Below are 22517 nucleotides of genomic sequence, written 5' to 3'. Positions count from 1 at the left end.
CCTTTTCAGGTTTAATGACAAATAATATCACAACTGAATTTCAATACTTCTATATTTCTATTCATTATTTTACTGGGTTGCCAAATGTTAGGAAATTAGGAAAGTTTAATTAAAATGCAAAATAACTTTTTATTTCATATGCAATGTGAGGAGGTCATGTGACAGCAATTTACCATACAAATGTTTTGTATTCAGGACTTGAAAACGAAAAAAAAAAAAGAAATTTCAATCGGTTCACGCCGAGCAGAATCGATATTTTAACGTTTCTGTTCCTGCGTTCCTCTGTATTATTATCGTTCCGAAACTGGTTTGCCTAGAATAAATACCGGTTAATTATGTTATTTTTAAACTTTTTTTTGCCTATAATAATAATAATAATAACAGGCTGCAATGTTGCAAAATATGTTGTGTCTGTGTGCGCGTGATGCGCCGGCGCGATATCGTCATATCAACACTGGTTGGTTATACAGATCATCATTCAAAACCGTCAATATTTGAAAAATAAATCAAACCGTAAAGCTTTTGCAAAATAAAGAAAACTTCTTTCTGCCATCTCATTTTCCTTTCTGTGAATGTTGGATCACGTCACAATGAACCGAAACTCAACACATTTTCTTATTTCGTTTTGTTAATCTGTCAATGATTTAAGTGAAATGTATTTCGTGTATAGGGCAATATAAGCTATTCCTTTTATGTAAGCCTATAGTTTTATTCTGTTTTCTCCGTTGCCAGAAGCGCTGCAGGTGCGTGTGATCTGTTGAATCCATCTTACACTATCCTCAGATAAACTCTAACTTACCTATGATGAGTTCACAGCTGAGCGCATAGGCCGTACTACTTGAATTCGTGATTGGTTGACAGAAAATTTCAAATATTAAATGGAACGATAAAATAACGTTATTAACCGGTTAATGGCCATTTCAAATTTTCGATTCTGTTCGGAACTATAAAATTTGATTTAGTTTCTGGTTCTATTCCTGTCAAAATTTCGTTAGTTTCCGGTTTTCCTTTTCGTTCCTTGAACCGGTTCAGAGCCCTGAATTTGATATATAGTGCCTACTGTTTTGCAATTTAAAAAAATAGTAGGCAGTATGCAGTGTATACTGCAGTATGCAAACGCTGTTGCATTCTGTCTGCATTCACAGACACAGACTTTAACAGCTGGAAATGATTTTGCCGATCTTGAAGAAACAAAACAACACATATGTAAGCACTCAAGTGTTGATTGTACTCACCGTTCCTGCGCTGCCCAGAGAGAGGTGATTCATCTGCTGAGTGAGAGGACCCAACATGGACGCGGGTTGCAGAGACATGGAGTGATCTATAGAGGGCGATATCACTGCTCCCTACCACACAATGAGAGAGTTACAGTACATTTATTAGTTTAGGAAGAAAAAGCAAGAAAGGCACATACATACATTTCCTTTTAGAACTGGCCAGTTTGAAATAAATAAAACTAAAAATAAGTATGATTATTTTACTCGATATATGTGTGTACTATGTATTTTCAAGCATTTGCAGTAATGTGAATGCATTTTCCAGTGTTGTTATTGTTAACTCAAACTATCACAATTTGTTGTGATTAACTGAAAAAAAGTAAAAATGATAACTATTAGATAAAAAAAACAGACTTAATATGTTCCTTTGGCTAAAATAAACATGAATAAATAAATAATACTTGACTATTTTACTCAACATGTGTAGTATGAATATAATATAAAACAAAATAGAAAATAAAAAATTGATGAAAAACGTAAAAATGAAAAATACTGTTTGCCAACTAACTGAACAAAATAAAATACAATAATTAATTAGTATAAATAATACTTGACTATTTTACTCAATGTGTGTATTATGTACTTTCAAGCATTTGCAGTATGCTGACGTACATTATCTTTTCAGTGTCGCTATAGTTCTCTAAAACTATAAATAAATATAAAGCTTAAAAATTTTAATAAATTGTTTGTCAAATGACTGTATAAAAAATACAATCAAATAAATAATGTTCTTACAAAAAAGTTGGAAATAAGCAACTTAATGATTGGATGTATATTTTTGTGAATATTTTTGATTATTTCAATAATAAACTAATTTGCTGTATTCACCAAAAAAAGTACCAAACTAATACTAGTAATACCATGGTATTCTTTGAAATTTGGGATAAATTATGCTTGTGATGTTTAATATGAAGTAAATGTGACTTATTTGAGAGTTCACGTGCCCTATGATCTCTTTTATCATGGCCCAATACCCTATAAAGCCCACTTGGCAGGCGATTGGAGCACCCTAGGTCTCTCTGGGACGTGCGTGATGAGTCTTGGTTTCTTACGCTGTGAGTCAGACTCAGTGCCATCAGTGCCATCACTGGCCTTTAAATGCCACAGTTTCCTCATTTCTGATTAACAACACTCAGCTCTATACGTCCTGACTCACACCAGTCATTATAGCACACATTACTGATATACGTTACACACACCCTCTCAAAAACAAACACACATGTCTCATTTAGACTCTCCCTGTATGACAGTCATTCATGAAGCTTCACTTATCACACACACACACACTGTAATCCAGCATCTGGGTATGATTCAGTGTTAATGCATATATGCAAACACACACTCACACCAGTGACGGCCGCTGCTGCCCTTCAGAAGTAGGGAACACGTGTCACTTATCAATCATAAAATGTCAAATGTTTCATTTTGCTATAGGCAATGTTGCTTCTAAAAGCAGCTTCTCAAACAATGAAACTACTGAATGTAACAATGTTATTTTAATATCATTGATACAAACTATAATAGTTTCTGTTAATATTTTAAATTTGATTAGATTTTTGTATTTTCTGTTTTCACTTTACTTTTTGGTTAAAGTTTTAGTAATTTTGTTATGTATTTTTGTCATTTTATATGTGTGTGTGTGTGTGTGTGTGTGTGTGTGTGTGTGTGAAGTAGGGAACACGTGTCACTTATCAATCATAAAATGTCAAATGTTTCATTTTGCTATAGGCAATGTTGCTTCTAAAAGCAGCTTCTCAAACAATGAAACTACTGAATGTAACAATGTTATTTTAATATCATTGATACAAACTATAATAGTTTCTGTTAATATTTTAAATTTGATTAGATTTTTGTATTTTCTGTTTTCACTTTACTTTTTGGTTAAAGTTTTAGTAATTTTGTTATGTATTTTTGTCATTTTATATGTGTGTGTGTGTGTGTGTGTGTGTGTGTGTGTGTGTATATATATATATATATATAAATATACACAAATTTATGTCTATATAGTTTTTAAAAAAAATTCTATATTTCTAATTTATTTGTTTTAATTTATTTAGTTTTAATTATTTTATTACTTGAAGATAAACTAAACAAAAATTAAAGTTTTTAAATATCTTTCAGTTCATAATTTCATTGCATTTCAAGTAACAAAAGCTTTTCCCTATGATTTTGATATTAACTACAAAATACAGATGACAATAATAAAATAAAATAATATTATAGTCCAACTTTTTCCACAGTAATGTTACAAATGCACATTTGTTAAGGTTACAGAAATGTACATTTGCCTAATTTCCCACTGGTTGTTCATACGACAGCCTATAGTTAAAGACACATCCATGAGTTTTGTTATCATATAAAATAAATAAATTTCAAATTATGAATAAGACAAAAAAATAAAACACAATAAAAAAAAAAATACATATATATATATATATAAAATAATAAAATTGAAATAAAATAATAAAATAAAATTGAAATAATTAAAATAAAACATATTACAGTTATTAGTATATACAGTTATTTTATTGCTACTAAAATAAAATTAATAAAACAAAAAATAAAATATAAGAAATGACAAAAATACAAAAATAATTAAACTAAATAAATAAATAAAATAATTAATATTATAATTATTAGTATAGCCAGTTATTATATTAATACTGGCATGTAGAAATAAAAAGAAACATTTCTTTATAAATGTAAACTTCAGACTCTTTATTCTGACTGCATGCATACCTTTGCACATTCTTTAATACTGTTTAATACTAATACCTACCAGCTTATTAACTATTTTATTTGGCATAAGATTAATTCTGATTACTCAGAATGAATCCATAAATTGCTGTGGTTTCTGCTTTAGTATGTCTGTTTGGACTCGCTCTGTGCCCGTCGCCCACACTCTCAGTCTATGAGCAGTCATGAGCTAGTTCAAGTGTATTTCTCCCACACAAACAAACAAACACTGCTCAGGACAATCAGAGACGGCCAGTGCTGAGACTCACCGGATGCTGCAAGATGTAGGGCTGATGGGTGACCCAGGATGGATTCTGTACCTGAACAATAAAATACAGAATATCAGTGTCCCCTAAGACAGTTCTGATGCATCCATCTCTGAGACCTCCATCGGTCTGTAAGCAGTAGAGTTTGATATTATGTTACCTGGTATGTGGACACAGGGGAGATGTATGGAGAAATGGGGGTCTGTGTGATCATTCTGTTTGTAATACTGTAGGCGGTCGGATAGAATCTGTAGAAAGATCAAATTGGTATGTTTAAGCAATCATTTATGACAGGTTGTAAATATAGCATGATAACCTTGAGTACGATTATGCTGCCTTCTAAGATATCTTGTTATATAATTATATAAACATAATTCATTCCATACTGAAAAGCATTAATAAGTATTAAGTACTTGAACTAGTGTGTGAACTGGACATTTTCAAGTATCTGCAGTATAAATCTGCAGATAAATCTCTTTCTAGGGTTGTTATTGCTAACTACAACTATTAAAACTAAAATTGTTCTTTTTAATTGAAAAAAAAAGCTGAAAATAATCAAATGAAAAATGTAAATCTTAGAAAAATGTGTTGCCTTGGCAACTAACTGAAATACATTTAAAAAAATTAAATAAAATATACCCTTTAAGAAAAAATAAAGTTGAAAATAAAGAAACAAAAAATTTAAAACTTAAAAAACCTTAAATGAAAGTTAGAAATGTTGATTTGGCATCTAAAAATAAAATAAAATAAAATAAGATAAGATAAGATAAAATAAAAATAACTTCAAAGAAAAAAATAGAGTTGAAAATAATGAAACTAAATATTTAAAATGTTAAAAAACTTAAATAAAAATTAGAACTGTTGCTTTGGCAACTAAAAACAAACAAATACATAAAATGAAAAATAAAAAATAAAATAAAATTGGAAATATACAATTAAATGACTGGATGTTCCCAAATAAAAATTAAAAAAATTTATCAAATTACTGAAAATTAAACTACATTTAAAATTTAAATAAACTACTAAAATTAAATGTAAAATAAAGCTGAATTAAAATAATCAAACAAAAAAAATGTAAACCTAAAAAATTTGAAATGCAGAAGCATTTAATTAGATATATAAAAGCTAAATAGAAATAACAAAAATAAATAATAGTAAATAGTAAGTACTAAAACATGAACTAAAATGAAAATGAAAATAAAAAATATCAAAATAAAAGCTAATTCAAAATACTAATAAATACTACAACAGTGTATAAATAATACTACAATAACAATGGCTCTTTCTCAGCTCTTGTTGTCTCGTACCCATTTTGCATAGCAGCTGTGGTGGGGTCGTATGTGAGTGTCATGCCAGTCTATGAGAGAAAGAGAGAGAAATAAAACATAATTATACACTATTCATCTCATAGCTGCTTTTGAAGTGTTGAAAATGAAGTCAAAAGTGTTGTGCCACTTTTAGCTTGTGAATCACGTGAACCTGAGAAGAAATGACTTCATACATCATTTAAAAGAGACTGAGCAGATGACGTTAGTTTAAAAGTTAGTGAAGCTTTTTTTTTTGTTTGACTTGCTTTGATAATTTCATTGCATTAGGTAACAAAATATGTCATTAAGTTTGGCGCTGGTGTCTTTTTGTGGCTACCGTACTTGTCAAATAACATAAACCTGAAAACAAATTACACTACTGCTCTCCCCTCCAGCTTGTAGCCAAATGTTTAATGTTGTCACAGCCATTTCAACTTGTGGAAAAGCTTTTAATATTTATTCTCGGCGTGGACAGAATCCGACATGTCTGTCCAGTCAAATTCAGCGACATGCGCGGTGAAACTGCATAAGGTTTAATGAAATTATCTGGCGTGACAGAAAACCCATCGCGCTGTAATTACATGCCGTCTACGACCTTCTCTCTGCGTGGCTTGCACATAATAAGCAGAAATAATGAAAATGTTCAAAGTAATTTTCATTAGAAAAAACACAGTATCGTCTCAATTAAGTGATGTGATGTGATACATTTGACTTCTGATTTTCTTTATGAATGATCATGTGACGCTGTGAACACTGACCACAGGAACGTGACTTGCTCTGCTCCAAAACCAACTTAGATTACTATATCGGCTGTATTTTAAGGCATCATATCTGTTATTTCTTTGTTTTTATCTATTGCAATCCCAGAATGCATTGTGACAAAATCAATTGAATAGCAGATAAAGCAAAAGAAATGTTAATTATAAATATGAATAATTCAATAATTAATTGAATATATATAATTGCATTTTTAGTTTAGTTTAGTTTGATCACTGCTCTTTGGGACTAGTTAATGACTAATTAAAAACAAATCTCGGAATGCTGTTGATTATAAATATGAATAATTGAATCCTGAAATTTACCGATCAAAATAAAATTAAATGTACCAATCAAAATAAAATAATATAAACAAGAGTGTAATCCTTCATAAATAACAGAATAATAAAAATGAAATAATAAATAAATAAAATAATAGAAAAAATGTAGTACATAAAAACTGGTGTCCAGAAACAAAAGACACATTTCTTTATAAACAGAACGCAATGTGATCAAATCACTTCAAGATGGCAGACAAAGCAAAAGAAATGTTGATTATAAATATGATTTAATTCTGTTCTGAAGAGTACTGTTCAAAATAAAATAAAATAAAATGAAATAAGAATAAAATAATAAACAATAGGGATGCACCGATACCACTTTTTCCAGTACTCGCCTGATACGGATACTTGTATTCACTCGACAAGCTCGCGCATCTGCGCCGCCGCGCGCTCAATCCACTCAGCGCGCTTTGTTTATCAGCTCGCACACACCAGCTATACAGGCGTTAATACTGAATGTTTAACGTTATATTCATTGCATACATATACTTCGTAGTAGACATCCTTAACTGCTTTCTGCTGTCTGTTGTTCTGTTGTGGGTGTTTCTTTGTCTGAATATGGCGCTTATCACATGCTGTGTGGTATCGGCGTTTGGTATCGAGGCATTTTAACGAGTACGAGTACAGGAGCTCAGTATCGGACCGATACCGATACCAGTATCGGTATCGGTGCATCCCTAATAAACAACAATAACAAAATAAAATAAAATAATAGGTTATTTTATTAAAACTGTTAAAATCACTTCAAGATGTCAGACATAGCAAAAGAAATGCTGATTATAAATACAATTAATTCAATCTCAAAAAGTAGTGAAATATCTGTGTGTGCTATGGATTTTTAGACTAGTATCACACCGCTACTAAAATCTTCTGAAATTACTTGTGAGTCGAGTCTCCCGTCACAAATCAGTCACTTATAAGGGTACATTTCAGTTCCCTAGGTTTTGGAACAGCACGAGTGTCATGATGGGAAATGACAGGTGCCTAAGCAGTTTACACACACACACACACACACACAGCCCTGCTGTCCATGTGTTCACTAACAAAGCTGTGGCAGGTGATACATGGCCGCAAAAAGCGATACGGACACACAACATGGTGGAGAGAGCAAAAGAGCAGTACTCACAAGTCTGGTCTCTCCGTCTCTGGCCCAGGCTCGTCCGTTCTGCACATATTTATTTAGACTCTGACGCTTCTTCTGGCCTCCGTCCGCAAACTTGCACAGCAAGGGTTCTGATGGGGCTGCAGACACACACATGAACTCTCAGCGTGATGTTGCACACGCACACACACACACACGCACACACACACGTCTCAGTATCACTTCTGTGGTTCACGTGATATATTACTGTACTGGTGTAGCTTGTATAAACACACACACCCACACACACACACACACACACACAGCCCTGCTGTCCATGTGTTCACTAACAAAGCTGTGGCAGGTGATACATGGCCGCAAAAAGCGATACGGACACACAACATGGTGGAGAGAGCAAAAGAGCAGTACTCACAAGTCTGGTCTCTCCGTCTCTGGCCCAGGCTCGTCCGTTCTGCACATATTTATTTAGACTCTGACGCTTCTTCTGGCCTCCGTCCGCAAACTTGCACAGCAAGGGTTCTGATGGGGCTGCAGACACACACATGAACTCTCAGCGTGATGTTGACTGCTCGCTCATAGACAGCAGAGCTGAGCGCTCCGACCAAAACCATCATAATGTGACAGTAGAAATGGCTTGAGATTTTGTTAAACCCCAGCAGAACTGCTTTATGTTATTTAGCGCATCAAACATGGAGGGAAAATACAGAGCACGACGTGATGCGAGACATTTTAGCAACCTCTAAAACGACTTTCCTTTTGGATGACATCACAAATGCCTCTTATTTTTAGCCCCTCCCCCTCTCCCTCAATTCTGGTACTGTATATAAAGCCCGCTTTTCACAATCTGATCAATGCACAATATATCAGCACCATGTCAGGTGAATATGGCCATTGATAGATTTAATTTGCTTCTGTGTATTCAAGATTTAAGATTCATTATCTAGCAATAACTTAAAGTGATAACGACAAAGATTTAACCCTTTAAGAGCTAAATCTTTTGAATATTTTATTGTAATATGTCGTGCTCTTAAAAGGAATGTGCTTTAGTTAGTTATTCCGACCCATAAGAAAAAAATCATACTTTGGTAAATCATAATTATGAGATTAAAAAGCCATAATTAGGAGATCATTTCTAATTATGAGAAAATGTCTACATTTTGACTTTTTGTCATAATTATGACGTTTTGGCAATTTTGACTTTTTATCTCTGAACAATAACTAAGAATGTCATAATTCTCATAATTATGACTGTCATAATTTGTACATTTTATCTCATAATTTTAACTTTTTATGTCCTAATTATGAATTCTGAAAATTAGGATTTTTTTTCTTGTGCGGTAGAAACTTCAAAATTATATTCGTTATTTTTATTATGTTTTATTACGTTTTTTTTAAAACAAATTAAGACTTGCAATATCTCCCATTTATAGGTTTTCAGCCATAACATTTACTGTCCTAATTTTGACTTTTTATCTCGTAATTATGACTATCTCATTTCAAATTTTGATGTCCAAAGTAGGCCCTAATTTCAGCTTTTTTGTATAATTATTATTTTTTTTTAATATGTGGTGGAAACGTCCAAATAATAATAATTTTTATAATGTTTTATTAAGTTATGTTTATATTAAGTTGTCTTTTTAACAAATCCAGATATATTTTTACAATATCTTCCGTTTATTGGTTATCAGCCATAACATTTGGACTTTTTGACAGAATTATTTTTGACAGTCTTTTTATTTCATTATCGTAACTTTTTGTGTCATAATTATGACTTATTAAAGTACTTTTTTCTTATGTGGCAGAAATGGTTTTTCATAATTTTAAGTTAGTTTTATTAAGTTATGTTTTCTGTGTCTTTTTCAAGATAGAGTTGCAATATCTGCTAATTACTGGCTTTCGGCCATAACATCTAAATAATTACAGCATCAGCCACAGTTTCAGTATTGGAGCATCCCTAATTTCTGTCGCATAAAACCCAGTATTTTTCCTGAATATCAATGTTGCATGAAAAAACACATCTAATTATGGGGGTGAAATGGGATGCACACATTGACTTTAATGCTGCAAATTGCAATGTTGCTTTGCTGCTAGATGAGCAAACTTGTTCTGTTATATATTTTCAACTTTATTCTATGTTTCTTTGTTGCACATGTAAATGTAAGTGTGTGACTCTTTCTACCACAGCATAAACGGCCCAGCAAAATCTCCACCAGTTATATGCCATCATCTCAAGACCCTCTGAGGCTATCTGGCTCCATCCGCAATGATTTGGAGAACAGGCATCTAATTTGGACGCTGTCTTCGTATAATCCCCTTCCTTCCTTTCTGACACGGTCAGTGGAGACTATTTCAGTCTAATAATCCAATTAAAATGCTTAGAGCGGCCACGCCAGGTCAGTAAGAGAAAATTAGCACACATTGCTTTCACTTGAGCCCCAAATGAGCTTCCACTAATCAATAAGCTGCATCATGTAGCTCCTCCCAGCTCTGTAATTTCAGCATTTCGTGCAGCGAGTCTAAATCTACATTCGTGCGAAAGCCGTTTGGTATGGCTGAACGGTTGCGCCACATGCCCGAAAGCCTGTTTCCATTTAGACCCCATCCGAGGGGAATCATTACCAGAGAATGAATGAATGTGCTCGCACACAGCAGCGTTGTGTCTTTATGCTCAAACAAAACACATATTAAAGGAGTAGTTCACCCAAAACTACTGCTACTCCTATTGCATGGAGAAAAGTGGCAAGGATATCCTTCAGAAATGTACCCTCTCCTTTTATGGAAGAAAGAAAGTCATACAGGTTTGGAGACAACATGAGGGCGAGCCGAGTATTTTCATTTTTTTCATGAACTATCGCATTAAAGTAGACGTGAAGCAGGCAGACGCACACTTACCCATAACTCCAGCTGGTGTTTTGAGAAATTTCCCATTGAAGTGAGAGATGACAGCTTCACATTTCTCCGTAGACTCCATCCTAGAGAAACAGATTACCGGTTTAAAGGTTTACGCATTTCACTCTCGGTTTGAGTATAAAACATCATTCCCATCACCTGCACCAGCTGTCAGTGTTGAGAAACTCTGCACTCATTTTAATGCACTTTATTAAGGCTGGTCATATAGTTTCATGATCCTTATTTTTCTTTTCCTGACAAAGACATTTTATTTATCTCTCATTTAAACTTCAGTTAGAGTTGGTAAGTTTGATTCATTTCAGTGAATCACTTTCTACCTGTTCATTTTAGTGAATCGGTTCAAAACTCTGATTCAGTGATTAATGCGCGCACTCAAAAATGTCTCTGCATGGCATTTTTATGCATTAAAATGTTTAGCAAAAATATATGTAGTTAAACATTGCTGTTCATTTTCATATTATGTTATATCCGTGCGTATAAATCTTGCTTCAGTTCATTTAGAGAGGAAAACATGTTTGGATAATTGAACTGCAAACAAATACATTGTAATCAATTTCAGAATAAATACAGAGATTTGAACTGAATATCATCAAAAAGGGGGTGCAAAACTGAAATTATCATAAATGGTTAGATATGCAGAGCTAGGCAACATACTTTGCCAATATACTTTGTGTTTATTATTAAAAACAATTTTCATTATTTATGTTTATATTGTTGTTATTTGAAAAATGACTTCTCGAAACATATTCATCTGATTATACAGGAATAACCCTCGGGTTCACACACACACACGCACACACACACACACGCACACACACACACACGCACACACACACGTCTCAGTATCACTTCTGTGGTTCACGTGATATATTACTGTACTGGTGTAGCTTGTATAAACACACACACCCCCACACACACACACACACACACAGCCCTGCTGTCCATGTGTTCACTAACAAAGCTGTGGCAGGGGATACATGGCCGCAAAAAGCGATACGGACACACAACATGGTGGAGAGAGCAAAAGAGCAGTACTCACAAGTCTGGTCTCTCCGTCTCTGGCCCAGGCTCGTCCGTTCTGCACATATTTATTTAGACTCTGACGCTTCTTCTGGCCTCCGTCCGCAAACTTGCACAGCAAGGGTTCTGATGGGGCTGCAGACACACACATGAACTCTCAGCGTGATGTTGACTGCTCGCTCATAGACAGCAGAGCTGAGCGCTCCGACCAAAACCATCATAATGTGACAGTAGAAATGGCTTGAGATTTTGTTAAACCCCAGCAGAACTGCTTTATGTTATTTAGCGCATCAAACATGGAGGGAAAATACAGAGCACGACGTGATGCGAGACATTTTAGCAACCTCTAAAACGACTTTCCTTTTGGATGACATCACAAATGCCTCTTATTTTTAGCCCCTCCCCCTCTCCCTCAATTCTGGTACTGTATATAAAGCCCGCTTTTCACAATCTGATCAATGCACAATATATCAGCACCATGTCAGGTGAATATGGCCATTGATAGATTTAATTTGCTTCTGTGTATTCAAGATTTAAGATTCATTATCTAGCAATAACTTAAAGTGATAACGACAAAGATTTAACCCTTTAAGAGCTAAATCTTTTGAATATTTTATTGTAATATGTCGTGCTCTTAAAAGGAATGTGCTTTAGTTAGTTATTCCGACCCATAAGAAAAAAATCATACTTTGGTAAATCATAGTTATGAGATTAAAAAGCCATAATTAGGAGATAATTTCTAATTATGAGAAAATGTCTACATTTTGACTTTTTGTCATAATTATGACGTTTTGGCAATTTTGACTTTTTATCTCTGAACAATAACTAAGAATGTCATAATGCTCATAATTATGACTGTCATAATTTGTACATTTTATCTCATAATTTTTACTTTTTATGTCCTAATTATGAATTCTGAAAATTAGGATTTTTTTTCTTGTGCGGTAGAAACTTCAAAATTATATTCGTTATTTTTATTATGTTTTATTACGTTTTTTTTTAAAACAAATTAAGACTTGCAATATCTCCCATTTATAGGTTTTCAGCCATAACATTTACTGTCCTAATTTTGACTTTTTATCTCATAATTATGACTATCTCATTTCAAATTTTGATGTCCAAAGTAGGCCCTAATTTCAGCTTTTTTGTATAATTATTATTTTTTTTTAATATGTGGTGGAAACGTCCAAATAATAATAATTTTTATAATGTTTTATTAAGTTATGTTTATATGAAGTTGTCTTTTTAACAAATCCAGATATATTTTTACAATATCTTCCGTTTATTGGTTATCAGCCATAACATTTGGACTTTTTGACAGAATTATTTTTGACAGTCTTTTTATTTCATTATTGTAACTTTTTATGTCATAATTATGACTTATTAAAGTACTTTTTTCTTATGTGGCGGAAATGGTTTTTCATAATTTTAAGTTAGTTTTATTAAGTTATGTTTTCTGTGTCTTTTTCAAGATAGAGTTGCAATATCTGCTAATTACTGGCTTTCGGCCATAACATCTAAATAATTACAGCATCAGCCACAGTTTCAGTATTGGAGCATCCCTAATTTCTGTCGCATAAAACCCAGTATTTTTCCTGAATATCAATGTTGCATGAAAAAACACATCTAATTATGGGGGTGAAATGGGATGCACACATTGACTTTAATGCTGCAAATTGCAATGTTGCTTTGCTGCTAGATGAGCAAACTTGTTCTGTTATATATTTTCAACTTTATTCTATGTTTCTTTGTTGCACATGTAAATGTAAGTGTGTGACTCTTTCTACCACAGCATAAACGGCCCAGCAAAATCTCCACCAGTTATATGCCATCATCTCAAGACCCTCTGAGGCTATCTGGCTCCATCCGCAATGATTTGGAGAACAGGCATCTAATTTGGACGCTGTCTTCGTATAATCCCCTTCCTTCCTTTCTGACACGGTCAGTGGAGACTATTTCAGTCTAATAATCCAATTAAAATGCTTAGAGCGGCCACGCCAGGTCAGTAAGAGAAAATTAGCACACATTGCTTTCACTTGAGTCCCAAACGAGCCTCCACTAATCAATAAGCTGCATCATGCCCATGTAGCTCCTCCCAGCTCTGTAATTTCAGCATTTCGTGCAGCGAGTCTAAATCTACATTCGTGCGAAAGCCGTTTGGTATGGCTGAACGGTTGCGCCACATGCCCGAAAGCCTGTTTCCATTTAGACCCCATCCGAGGGGAATCATTACCAGAGAATGAATGAATGTGCTCGCACACAGCAGCGTTGTGTCTTTATGCTCAAACAAAACACATATTAAAGGAGTAGTTCACCCAAAACTACTGCTACTCCTATTGCATGGAGAAAAGTGGCAAGGATATCCTTCAGAAATGTACCCTCTCCTTTTATGGAAGAAAGAAAGTCATACAGGTTTGGAGACAACATGAGGGCGAGCCGAGTATTTTCATTTTTTTCATGAACTATCGCATTAAAGTAGACGTGAAGCAGGCAGACGCACACTTACCCATAACTCCAGCTGGTGTTTTGAGAAATTTCCCATTGAAGTGAGAGATGACAGCTTCACATTTCTCCGTAGACTCCATCCTAGAGAAACAGATTACCGGTTTAAAGGTTTACGCATTTCACTCTCGGTTTGAGTATAAAACATCATTCCCATCACCTGCACCAGCTGTCAGTGTTGAGAAACTCTGCACTCATTTTAATGCACTTTATTAAGGCTGGTCATATAGTTTCATGATCCTTATTTTTCTTTTCCTGACAAAGACATTTTATTTATCTCTCATTTAAACTTCAGTTAGAGTTGGTAAGTTTGATTCATTTCAGTGAATCACTTTCTACCTGTTCATTTTAGTGAATCGGTTCAAAACTCTGATTCAGTGATTAATGCGCGCACTCAAAAATGTCTCTGCATCCTCTCCTTTTATGGAAGAAAGAAAGTCATACAGGTTTGGAGACAACATGAGGGCGAGCCGAGTATTTTCATTTTTTTCATGAACTATCGCATTAAAGTAGACGTGAAGCAGGCAGACGCACACTTACCCATAACTCCAGCTGGTGTTTTGAGAAATTTCCCATTGAAGTGAGAGATGACAGCTTCACATTTCTCCGTAGACTCCATCCTAGAGAAACAGATTACCGGTTTAAAGGTTTACGCATTTCACTCTCGGTTTGAGTATAAAACATCATTCCCATCACCTGCACCAGCTGTCAGTGTTGAGAAACTCTGCACTCATTTTAATGCACTTTATTAAGGCTGGTCATATAGTTTCATGATCCTTATTTTTCTTTTCCTGACAAAGACATTTTATTTATCTCTCATTTAAACTTCAGTTAGAGTTGGTAAGTTTGATTCATTTCAGTGAATCACTTCTACCTGTTCATTTTAGTGAATCGGTTCAAAACTCTGATTCAGTGATTAATGCGTGCACTCAAAAATGTCTCTGCATGGCATTTTTATGCATTAAAATGTTTAGCAAAAATATATGTAGTTAAACATTGCTGTTCATTTTCATATTATGTTATATCCGTGCGTATAAATCTTGCTTCAGTTCATTTAGAGAGGAAAACATGTTTGGATAATTGAACTGCAAACAAATACATTGTAATCAATTTCAGAATAAATACAGAGATTTGAACTGAATATCATCAAAAAGGGGGTGCAAAACTGAAATTATCATAAATGGTTAGATATGCAGAGCTAGGCAACATACTTTGCCAATATACTTTGTGTTTATTATTAAAAACAATTTTCATTATTTATGTTTATATTGTTGTTATTTGAAAAATGACTTCTCGAAACATATTCATCTGATTATACAGGAATAACCCTCGGGTTAGTACAGTCAAGTAATCAAACATTTTAGTGAATGTTTAGATTGCAGAGCTATGAAAATCATAAGTTTTGCCAATGCATTCTGTGTTTATCATTAAAAGCAGTTTTCATTGTTTATATTTCTATCATTGTAATTTGAAAATGTACTTCTCGAAACATATTTATCTGATTAAATTAACTAGTTAAAAAATATTTTTCTGTTGTCTTACATGTTTTCTCAATAAAGACACGTTTAAAAAAAAAACTAGTTTCGTTTTATTTAAGGGTTTTTTCACTCAAATTTGCAGGAATAACCCTAAGGTTAATACAATCAAGTCATCAAAAGAGAGTAGAAATTGACATTTTCATGAAAGTTTAGATATGCAGAGCTATGAAAATCATAACGACAAGTTTTGCCAATGTGCTCTGTTTATCATTAAAAACAGTTTTCATTATTTATTCTGTTATTTGAAAATGTATCATTAATTTATCAGTTTATCATGAAAATCTCTTGTCGCTTTTTATATTTATGTCATTGACATTTGAAAACGTACATCTCCAAACACATACAGTTCAGATTTCTTTCAGTTCAGCGTTTTTTCACTCAAGTGCGTGAGAATAACACTTAGGTTAGTACAATCAAGTTTTTACTTGTCATACATTTACAAAGAGAAGTTCAGAGAGTTCAGTTTCCTGGCTTTGCCGTGCTGATATGTCAGATACACAGCTATGTTTTCAAGGAGCTGACTGGCACTAAGAATCATGGGAGGGTCTGAAGTGTTTGTGTTGCGGCGGGCACAACGCCAGGGGCTTTCCAGGACGCCTGATTCCCTGACGGACGCTGCAGTCTTGAACCACGGTTGGTACATTGAGGGGAATTCACAAAGAATGATAGTGTGACAACAGGAGCTAATCTGGTGATTCGGGGTCAGATACTAGACACTCACCTCGCAAATCCGACCCCTCGGCTGGCCCCGTTGGTGTCCCGCAGGACGCGTGTGGAGACGACCTGTCCGAAGGGCTTCAGCATGGCCTCTAACTCCTGTTCATCCATGGTCAGTGGCAGGTTAGATATGTACAGGTTAGTGGGGTCCTGCTCTTGTTGCTGTCGGGAGAGAAAAAGAAACAAAACCGAAACGTAAAACGTGAACTTTTTGCCATTTTTCTGGTGAAAAAGTCACTGATCGATAGCATCACAATGAGCTTAACTCATACTGAACCTGGAACATTTGTGTAATTGTGCAATTATTTTTTTAGCACAGGTAGGTTACACACCTGTAAAAACACCTCAGATCTTATCGTTCAGTTCCTTCACACACTGCCAGAGTTTTGTCACAGTTATTATGTCACACACTTTATCAGTTAACGGAAGAAAGAACACCTGGAGATCTGACAACAGAAATCACTGACCATCCACACCTGCAGGTCAACAATCGGCCTGTTTCAAAACCTAGTGAGCTGCATGCATGGATGCCTTCTTACATGTCCCAGCAAATACATAGTATAATTACATAATATAATCACAGCCAATCAGAACCCTGTGCACCATGGGACAAATGGAATCCAAGCAACCAATAAAATGTCCTGAATAGGCAATCTAGGCATTTGTTAATTAGACTAAATTTATATACATATATACATACTTAATTTTTAAACATATATATGCTTCATATATTGGGGAATTAAGTATACTAATATAATCAGCATATCAGCATAATAAGCACAAATATTAATCATATACATAAATACTTAATATTTGTTTTTGTATTTAATATAGACCTAATATAATATATAATATAATATATTTAATACAATTAAATATTTAATATTATTACATTACTATATGTAATATTTTTTATTATATATCTGCAAAATACAGACCTAAATGTACACACACACACACACATAGATATGTTTTGTCTAATATACACAAAAAATATTAAAATATAAACACAAAATATTAAATATGATATAATATAATAACAGTATTTAATTTTTCTGAAACTTTCGCTAATTTTGTCTAATTCATTATAGACCAGTAAATATTACATATACACACACACACACAAAATATGAAATATTATATCATATATTAACAGTATTTTACATTTGGGAAACTTTTTCACTAATTTTGTCTAATGCATTATGGGCTTGCAATCTCTGCAAATGATACCTTCAAGGCTGCCTACCTTTTAGAACAGGCTTTGTGTCAATGCCTTAAAATGCTGTCTTGGTAGGCAGCTCACTAGGTTTTAGTAGAACTGCGAATGAAGACAATATCTAAATACTTACATGGTACAGGTGAATTAAATTCATAAAAGAGGTTAAAGTGAAAGCATGTCTCCCTCTCCGGACTCTCCAGCTAATAAAGGGTGAGCATTAATATTGATGAGCGGCTCATTTGCATGCAGCTCTCGGCCACCCCCCGTCCAAGCAGTGAAACCTCGACTGATTTTCCCTTCCATCAGCAGAAACGGAAAGTGAAACAGGCAGAGCGAGAGAGAGAGACTCTCTCCGGGGACAAAAGGGCCGCTACATTAATATTCATTAACATTCTACTGCGTTCAATCTCCACCCCTAAGAGATGGAGGGAAAATGAGCAGAACAAAGAGGAGACAAGGGAGAGGCGGGATTGGATTACTAAAGTAATATGCTGACAGAAAAAAATCAGCATAGCGCCATTAGGGAACAATGGCAGAGGGCTGGCGCTCAGCTGTCGAACCATCACGGGGGACGGACGCAAGAGCAAACAGGCGCTGGAGATCCTAGAGAGTCGTCAAACACGATGTTTAAAAAAATATTAGCTATTAGGAATGACAGTGTCCATAACTAAACACTGAAGGACGAATGCTGAAGCTAATAGCGGGTGTTTTATGGGCCTGTTTTTGAATGGCAAATAAATTCACGATGTGCTTGGCTTGCTCCAGAGGGAGAACTAAAACGCTGGCGTGGTTTTAAACAGACGTATCCCGACCGAAACCTAATACCAGAGCCACATACCAGTGCTAGCCCTGCTCATCAAGCTCGGGTTACAGCAGCCATACGCAAACTCTGGAAGCAAAATAGCATGGATTAAAATGTACTACCTGACTAAAATATGCAAAATTGCAGCGATGCATTCAACTATTCAAAAGTGACAGTAAAGACATTTACTTTGTTACAAAAAAATCTATTTCATATAAATGCTGCTCTTATGAACTTTCAATTCATCAAATATAAATATTCCACGGTTTTCACAAAAATATGAAGCAGAACAACTGTTTTCAACACTGATATTAATCAGAAATGTTTCTTGAGCAGCAAATCAGTATATTAGAATGATTTCTGAAGGATCATGTGACACTGAAGACTGGAGTAATGATGCTGAAAATTCAGCTTTGATCACAGCAATAAATGACATTTTATAATATATTCAAACAGAAAAGTTATTTTAAATTGTATTAATATTTCACAATATTTTACTGTATTTTTTATCAAATAAATGCAGCCTGGGTGAGCAGAAGAGATTTGTCGTACCAACCAAATATATATAACACATAAATATATTAATATATAAGTATATATTAATATTAAATATATAATATTTGGATAAATAAATTCTAATCTAAAGTATATGTGCGTTTTTTAGACAAATATAAATTGGTTATTAATTTCTTCATAAATCTGAAATTTTTGCCATATAAAAAATTAGCTGATTAGCTGCAGTGTTTTTTTTAGTATCATTGATATACTATTATAGTTAATATTTTGATAAATTTGATTTTTTGGTACATTTTCTGTTTTCACTTTAATATGAGTAAAAGTCTAGTATATATATCTATATAGTTTTTATTATTTTTTATTATTTTTAATTATTTTAGTGCTTCAAGTTAACCTAAATGAAAAGGAGAAATATTGCCCAGGCAACTAGCTAAAATAAAGTAAGTCTAGGTTTTTATTTTATTTCAGTAAAAAAAAAAAATTCTCCAAGTAACAAAAATGTTCCAAGTGTGCATCATTTCCAAAATTCCATTATTTCATGATATTTGTATGACTATTATTCAAAAATGTGCTCTAAAAAATAAATAAATAAAACTATGCATGCTACACCTAGGTGAAGTAATGCAGGGCTGGTGCATCTGGCCTCAGATTACCGGACAAAGCGAGGCTGCGCAGACATGGAAATCAGCTCAGCGCTGGAACGTCCTGACACTGAGCCGCTTCAGGCACGCAATGCTGAATTACATCTCTCAGGTCAAGGCATTAAGAGCATTATGCTGATATCAGTGTGCAGATGCTGAGAAAAGCAGAGCTTTTCCCTTTACATCAATCTCACACATGCACATCCCTATCAGCTGATTGCATTAGATACCAAATACCAATTTCCAGCACAAAAACACAATATAAATAAGTTAATCTTCAAAGAAATCAAGTGTGAAATATTCCAATAGACTAGTATGAACTAGAATAGCAGTGCAGCAAACATTGGTATCTGTGTGTGGGCTTGCATGTGTGTCACCTGCTAACAATTTACTCAACACGAACCATGTGACTTCGACAGAAAAAGCACACAATATGTGTGTGGAGTAAGTGTGTGTCAGACACAGATGGTACGAGAGAAAGTGAGAGAAAAAAACTAAGTGTATACGAGTGTGAAGGAGAATGCATGGGCATATGTGAGAGAAAGAAGACTGTGTTCAGAACAGCACCTAATCTTACTATTCCTGCAGTATATAGTATGTATGCTGTGCACAATATCGATTTATATGCACAGAATATCTGGATGACCTACTATGCAAAAAGTGCAGTACACAAGAGAAAACACAATGTGCAATGCAATGTGCTCAGCTTGACGTAATCTTTAAAGCAATAGTTCACCCAAAAATGAAAAATTGCTGTTTATGTTAAATGTTCTCACTCTTAGCCCTTTCAAGATGTAGATTAATTTGTGTCTTCATCAGATTTGGAGAAATGTAGCATTCCATCATTTGCTCACCAATGGATCCTCTGCAGTGAAAGGGTGCCGTCAGAATGAGAGTCCAAACTAAACTGTTATTGTGATAAAAAAATCACAATAATCCATAAGTAATCCACACCACTCCAGGACCTCAATTAACATGTTGTGAAGTGAAAAGTTGTGTGTTTGTAAGAAACAAATCCATCATTAAGGCATTTCTTAAATTCAAACGGTTGTTTCTGGAGTCCATAATCCATAATATTGCTTCCTCCAATGAAAGTCCTTCTCCTGTTGTCTCTCACATCACAATCACCCACATATTTGTTTAGAGCTGTTTTGATTGGTGAGATGATAGAGCTTAGAAGAGCCAGGACCATTTTTTATATAATTCCAAATGTATTCGTCTGAAAGAAGAAAGTCATATACACATAGGATGCCTCGAGGGTGAGTAAAACACAGGCTAATTTTCATTTTTGGGTGAACTAACCCTTTAAATTATTTAAATTCATTTAAAAGTCATAGTATTTCTTATTTGTTCTTAAAGAGGCTGATTTAGTTTACCCATAAATGTTAATTAATGCATTAACTATCAAACAGGTACTAACATGTAGTTAAGGCTGCCATTATTCATGTGTGAATCCTTTTGACTCTGGTTGTAGTTAAGGATTTATTAGTTTATGATTAGTTAGCAACTTCAGTAATCATTAGTATACGATGAATTAAGTATTAATGTAGCCATTAGTACATGGTTATTCATGTACCCTTATTATAAAATGTTACCACTTATTGTTGCATATTGTGTTCTGTGAGTCACATACATATGTTTAAAACACAGTAGGAAGTATAAAGTACATACTTAAAAATAAGTCAGTTTTTCCATTGCAAACAAAGCCAGAGTGCAAGGTTCAGACACAGTGCCATGTCACCAGGTTACTCCAGGGGCTTCCTGTCTGAGATATTAATGTCTAACCATCTGTTTATATCATAAACAAGGTGAAAGGAAGATACATCCAAGGACAACAAGCCAAGATGTCTGCGGCAGAAAGAGAGCATGACAAACGCACGCCTCTCGTCTGAGCAGCTCCATTTCTAATGCACTGTGCATGGAGGAAGAGAGACAAAACTTCCATTCTGTAGGTGAACTATTTCTTTAAGACAAAGCTTTATTTAAAAATATAACTGAACTGTGATTTTTAGCCATAAAAACCCTGTCAGTGCTGATACAGTTTACCATTTCCATGTCCCACCCAGTTGTGCCACTTAAAATCTGCAATTCTGTTTTAATTATGCACTTCCCCTTTAAATAAACATGCATGCAAATTCTGCTGCTCTGATGCTTTGCAAATTTATTGGTGAACCGTCGCAAAAGACCAAGAACAGTCAGGGCAATGCTATTTCAGTAACACGGACATACTGTTATAGGTTTTGTTAATATTTTGAGTTGTCATGAAAACGTCATTGTCAAAATACAAAATATCTTGATAATCTAGAAGGCAGTCTTCTCATTTTTTGAGTAGCGATTGGGCGGGCTTTCTTGTGAAAACCTGGCAACCCTGCCCCTTACGTGTGATGGAAATGTCCGGCCGGAGCGACGAGACAAAAACATTAAAACCCATTATAAACGAGGCTTTTGTGACATATACTGTCTTTTTACGAGTTGCGTTGCGCCGCGTAAACATAAAACCATGTCTGCATTTGTGATCGGAGAAATTACAAACAATACTCTACACTGCTCAAAACTCACGTTTGAATCGTCAGTGGCAAATTCTTTAAATATTAAAACGTACTTACAGTCTGTGAGTCAGAACAGCCGACATTGTAGTCTACTCTACCAGGATCAGGAAACAGTCCTCCATAAACTGTGCTGCACACATCTGAATATTTGGGTTGAACTGTTCTGGAACAGTGTTGTAAATACAACTTAACCACTGATTTCTAGTCGTGTCCTCTTTCGGAAGGCCAAACAAAGTAGTTTCACTTTTGCAACGAAGTTTCGTCTTCACAACATGGCGGCGGCGGCAACAATAAAGTTATGCCTTCTTTCTTTGCATG

The 22517-nt window shown here is 34.5% G+C and overlaps 1 protein-coding gene across 4 annotated transcripts in view; it reads right to left on the bottom strand.

The window, feature by feature from the left end:
* Nucleotides 1-22517, bottom strand: part of LOC107563835 (RNA-binding motif, single-stranded-interacting protein 1) — an 85496-nt gene that overhangs the window by 5380 nt on the left and 57599 nt on the right. For all 4 annotated transcript variants that reach the window (XM_016248802.1, XM_016248803.1, XM_016248804.1 and 1 more), the window contains exons 5-11: nt 16477-16634; nt 14758-14837; nt 11735-11850; nt 5587-5636; nt 4440-4527; nt 4283-4333; nt 1236-1346 (exon numbers count right to left, since the gene is read on the bottom strand). In XM_016248802.1, the coding sequence (XP_016104288.1) occupies nt 1236-1346; nt 4283-4333; nt 4440-4527; nt 5587-5636; nt 11735-11850; nt 14758-14837; nt 16477-16634 (654 nt within the window). The remainder of the gene's footprint in view (nt 1-1235; nt 1347-4282; nt 4334-4439; nt 4528-5586; nt 5637-11734; nt 11851-14757; nt 14838-16476; nt 16635-22517) is intronic.

Source organism: Sinocyclocheilus grahami, unplaced genomic scaffold (genome assembly GCF_001515645.1).
Source record: "Sinocyclocheilus grahami isolate Dianchi unplaced genomic scaffold, SAMN03320097.WGS_v1.1 scaffold891.1, whole genome shotgun sequence".
NCBI classification, from domain to species: Eukaryota; Metazoa; Chordata; class Actinopteri; order Cypriniformes; family Cyprinidae; genus Sinocyclocheilus; species Sinocyclocheilus grahami.
Note: the sequence above shows the minus strand (reverse complement) of the source record. Positions and strands in the feature narration are given on the sequence as shown.